Here is a 5,422-nt window from a genome sequence, read left to right as displayed (position 1 = left end):
TGTGCTTTAGAATTAGGAGCGTTCATTAGTTACCGAATACTTGTTTTAAAAAAGTATAATAGATTGATATGTTATTCAAATTAGTTTATATAAATGTATATCTTAGCGTTTGTTAACAGATTCATTGAATTTTGAAATAAAACAGAAAAATTCAAATTTTACTTCTCACAAGTATATGGGGTCAATGTAATTGAAACAATATCCTTATTATACACAGAAAAAAAACCAATTAAACTGTAAAAAATGTTATATACTAACAGAGACCTCATAAAATCACGCATGAAAGATAATATGAAATCAAATTTAATACAAAACTTGTAGCGAAATAACGAAACGATAACAAGGAAGTTTCAAACCATACGGCAAAACGGTCCCTCGCTTTGAAGAACCACATTTAACCAAACGCACACCTGTTATTTAAAATTTAGCAGCAAACAATAAATGAAAACAAATGATAAAACCTAATACAGATAATCGATTTAATCCGAACAGTAAAAAACTTTATTTTTTCACGTAAACGGCTTTTGACCTGTCTACATGTATCATTATCAATTCACCCAAACCATAGTTTTTGAAACTTATTGGTCTTGTTCCGTTTTTTTTTATTATACTATATGTTTTCTATGCTATAATTTTTACCCTGAACTTGTCAGACAATTTCTTATTAGAGTTAAAGGATATTAACTATATTTGGCATCATGTTGCTTCATGTGTCCCTAGATGTGCATTCAACATTTAAAAAAAAAAAGAGTCTCGCAAGGAGACACCCTCTTGCCTAGTTGGTGAGGCTCAAAGGAGGAAAATTTCGAACTATTTTATATCCCCAAGACTATAAGTTGTTGTTTAACATGTTTTATAAATCATATTCAGTTTGACAGGATTTAATTTTTTGTGTATTTATAACACAAAAACCATTTTGTGATTGAAACTTGAAGATTTACATGTTATAAGGAGAACGACCTATTTTGTTCCAGATACTGTTTCAATTGAATAATATACCGTTTCTGTTTGGGTGACTTTCATGTTAGCATCCCAACTCAGAGTTACTAAGTACTTGTTTTATTATCATTCCGGGTTTCTCGCACCTGAACTTGTACCACAACCACAAGGTATTGTTTACCAAAGAATCTTACGGTAATTTACAGCAAAATAAATATGAATAACCCCTAAATTTATATGAGTAGGCAAACACCATTCATAGATACTTTGAAATGTTGTTTAAGAAGGAAAATTGTATTATAAAGTCTTCAATGTGTGTAAATACAATTCAGTTTTGTCTAGTCAGGGGATCAAACCAATACCCATCTTTTAAATGGACTTTAAAAGAGCTTTCACTGCAGTTTTGGGGTTTGGGGTTTTGTGTTCAAAAGGGGTTCAAATAGCATTACCTCCCCCACCATGGAGCTGCTGGTTTCGGTTTGGTTAAGATTCGGCCTCTTAAAGGATTTTTTTTCTGCATTTTGGGTTCCTAAAAGGAGTTCAAACATCTTATTAGGTTAATTAGTCAAGTGTTGGTTTTGGAGACATGTTTGCTATCCTGTTTACACCGATGTACAATTCTATTAATCAAAATAAGTTTTAATTGAAAATGGATGATCAAGATATATTGATTGTTGTTTTCTAAGAATTCAAATGCAAACATTTGCACATGTCCAGGGCAAGACCAATTTAAAAATAAATTAAATATGCAGGTTCTGAAAGTGAGCCGATTCGAAACTATTTTATAGCTGACTATGCGGTATGGGTTTTACTCATTGTTGAAGGCCGTACGGTGACCTATAGTTGTTAATTTCTGTGTCATTTGGTCTCTTGTGGAGAGTTGTCTCATTGACAATCATACCACATCTTCTTGTTTTTATAGATAAAATACACGAAATATGGACGGCTACCGGAAAAAGTATGCTCGACAAGGCAAATATATTTCAGTGCAACAGGTCATCCACGGACCGACCCCTCAAATAGTTGTCACAGCTGTTGGTCTTGAGCGTATAAAGAGTGTGGCACTCTTCCTTCATGATGCCTTGAATTTAAGGCTTCCATTCTGTCCGGACTTATCTGCGTATTTATATATTCTGAATGGTCAAACGTTCGTCCCTTTATCGGTAGAAAAAAATCAGGTATCCATATATTATACCCCGGGCAGTCAGTCATCCCTGGGGATAGTCAATTGAAGTGACCACATATTCCATTATTCCTTTGAACCGAGACCGTGGGTTATTATATGATTATATGGAGTAAATATGAATATTTTTTGATAAGGGGGAGGGCAAGGCGTGTTTTAATTTCTCAGTAAAGGTTTCGTGTATTTTCAAATACGATTACTAGTAATTTAACAATACTGTATGGCCTTAGATTAGAGTAACTGCAAAAATAATCAATCTTATTCCAAACCATCATCTATAAAAGTTTTAACCTGTACTTAAACTCGTTAATCAGATTACTCTTACGTATCTCTAATTCTATGCTTTACGAAGAGACAGCGCGATATAATACATAATAATTTTTAGAAAATGGTATGGAATACTTAAAAATGTCTTAATATTGTTTATTTTTATTTACAGTTAATTTAAAAATGAACAGGAAGGCCATCCTTTGTTTCTTATATACGACACTGTTGATTATCCCAGCTCCGATTTTAGGAAGAGTTGTGGCCGAAAAAAAAGAAGAAAAGCGGAATGTAGGTGTATTACCAATTGCAGCGTACGCGGGAACGACAGTCGCACTTCCGGTATTTCTAGCTTTGGTAGCAGCCTATGGCGTTTGGGCAGTTGTCAGATATAATATTCGTAAGTATTATGTAAATTAATCCGGTGTAGTACAACATAAAAAGGTGGAAGTCTTAAGAAACATTATGCTTTATACCTGGTATATTAGTTTTAATAGGGGTGTCAGCCAGGATTGCCCAAAGAAAGATCTCTCTACGTTCGGTGTTTCATCCAATCTATCCTGACATAATCGGTGTGATAGGACAAGACAAACTTTAAAATATGCATTATATGTACAATGTAACTTATTCAATATCTTACAATTTTATGAAAACTTTTGTATAACATGTTAGGGAAATGTATATGTTTAAAACAAATTTTGTGAATTTTTATTAAAATAGAAATTCGATAGATACATTTAAAATCGACACAACCGATTGCAGTTTGGTTTTTCTTCTGCAAATGATACTTTAATAGTATTTGGAACTTGGTCTTTCATTCCTATAAAATGAGATCATTCTTCATTGATACTAAGTTCTAGTATAGAAACAAAATTCAGTATTTTAGTAAACAGCATACATTGTAAAAAAAACATGGCATACAGTATACTTTTGTCTTTCAGGTTCACGAAATGAAAGTCATTCCTGTGCCAATAACAGGGGTTGGTGTCGTCCATATTGTTTCCGAAAGGAGTACATTGACTGGTACCATAGTGATATATGTGGATCTAACAAATTTTGTCGTTATCATTAAAATAAAGATCTTTTAGATATGACAGAATGACTTGTAATAATAAATAAACATCTAACATTTACACCCACAAGATTTTTAATTTCTAACATTTTTAAGCATAAACCTGAACAGCAATGTTTGCAAAAATATAAGCAACAAGTTAAACCCTAACAACAGTACAAAAAAGCTATGGGTTCTTGGATTGTGAGTTCACAGATGACAACGAATATGTTCCAATTGTCGTAACTACAATCCCGTCCCCTTTTCCCCGAATGTGACTTATCACCGGGTTTGTATACTAACATGAGCAACACGACGGCTGCCACATGTGGAACAGGATCTGCTTACCCTTCCGGAGCACCTGAGATCACCCCAGTTTTGGTTGAGTTTGTGTTGCTCAGTCTTTGGTTTTCTATGTTTTGTTTTGTGTACTGTTGCTTGTCGGTTTGTCTTTTTTTTCTTTTTAGCCATGGCGTTGTCAGTTTATTTTCGACTTATGAGTTTGAATGTCCCTTTGGTATCCTTCGCCTCTCTTTTAAGCTTCTCAGATTGAAAATAAATGCTCATATTATTAATTCAGAGACAGTAGAATATACAGCGTGTGAGATGCATGTTCCTTTTTCTGTTTTGAAGTTGTAACATCTTCTGTCCTCCTTCTCTTTTGATACATGCATGTTTTGAAATAAGCCAATTCTTTTATTCACAACTTGAATTCATAATAATTCGGTCTACGATTATCCCAGATGCTTGTTAAAACTCAACAACAAATTGGCAGTATTTGCATGGCCACAGCCTTTGATATTATTTAAATTTATACATATTGTATATAAGTAATCTCAATATAAATGTATGTATGTGCCGCAGATCGCTGGCAATTTAACTGTCACTTGTATATCTGAAAATATGAGGTTACCGGAATATCGCCGAACCGTACTATCAAATATATATATAAATGACTACACAGATTGTGGTAACTGAATATAAGATTAAAACAATGTGGATCACCGTTGGAACACAGGTGATGGATCAAAACCCTTACATTGTTCATCTGTAGTAAATGATACTATTTATAAAACGAAATGTTTTTGATGCAGCGAATTCTGCAAATCCGAGTTCATTTGTAAATCAGTCTTTGAGGACAATTCTTTTTACATCAACTGGAATTTTTCATCTGTCCTTATTGCAAAATACATGTAGGCGTTCAGAAATGCCAACTCAAACATCACCTGAAAATATTACATAAACCAAAGCAGATTCTAATTCTAATTATATTTACAAGACAGAAAAAATGCTAAATTTTTCAATATCAGTAACAAATTTGTTTACTGATATTCTCCAGTATTGATGCTTTTTTCCTGCATTAAATTCATATTTAAAGGTTCGATAACATATATTTGATCTTACTCCTTTAAATTTCAGTTTGGTGTAAGGAGTCTTATGGCATGACAATTAAATATGCAACATATTTGCAGAACAATATCAGTCATGGTAATTTTCAAGTGTTTCTTCTGAGAGATGTCTTTCATTGTTGGTGTATTGTTACTTCTTAAGTATCTGTTTTCTATTTCGATGTAAAACAGTGTCCACATTTGCAAACCAAACAACAAAAGTTTTGATTAAAATGGCATGTGCACTTACAGGCATCAACCCCTGCACAAGTTATTACAAAAATTGGCCAATCAGATAACACAACTCTGTGCCCACACTTGTTATATTTACTAAATAATCAATGTATTGGGAGGGAGGGCGGACTTTTGGTTTTATATTTTAGTTCAATTGTCTTTTGCCTTCCTCCTTGGATCCAAATTGAAAACGGCTCGGTACGTCAGATTTTAAGGTTCAGTAACCACCAATGAGATTATGGTATATTAAACTCACTAATAACCAAACAAAATATAAATGGTACAGCGCACTGTGATAACTGAATTTAAGTACAATACTTAAATTCTATTAATTAAACTATGTTATATCATAACATTTACCTA

At 33.1% G+C, this 5,422-nt stretch overlaps 1 protein-coding gene across 1 annotated transcript; it reads left to right on the top strand.

The window, feature by feature from the left end:
• Positions 1 to 1,078: 1,078 nt before the first annotated feature.
• LOC127723471 (big defensin-like) lies at positions 1,079 to 3,519 on the top strand. Its single transcript, XM_052230126.1, has 3 exons — positions 1,079 to 1,134; positions 2,562 to 2,786; positions 3,328 to 3,519. Exons 2-3 carry the CDS (start codon positions 2,573 to 2,575, stop codon positions 3,456 to 3,458), a joined length of 345 nt encoding a protein of 114 aa, XP_052086086.1. The 5' UTR covers positions 1,079 to 1,134; positions 2,562 to 2,572; the 3' UTR covers positions 3,459 to 3,519.
• Positions 3,520 to 5,422: the final 1,903 nt, after the last annotated feature.

The sequence above is a fragment of the Mytilus californianus genome, unplaced genomic scaffold, assembly GCF_021869535.1.
Source record: "Mytilus californianus isolate M0D057914Y unplaced genomic scaffold, xbMytCali1.0.p SCAF_1, whole genome shotgun sequence".
NCBI lineage: Eukaryota > Metazoa > Mollusca > Bivalvia > Mytilida > Mytilidae > Mytilus > Mytilus californianus.
This window is presented reverse-complemented; position numbering and strand designations above follow the sequence as displayed.

Coding starts and splice junctions, on each gene's coding strand:
- LOC127723471 (XM_052230126.1), top strand. CDS start 2,573: ATGAACAGGAAGGCCATCCTTTGTTTCTTATATACGACACTGTTGATT. Junction 2,787..3,327: donor AGTTGTCAGATATAATATTC/GTAAGTATTATG, acceptor TTTGTCTTTCAG/GTTCACGAAATGAAAGTCAT.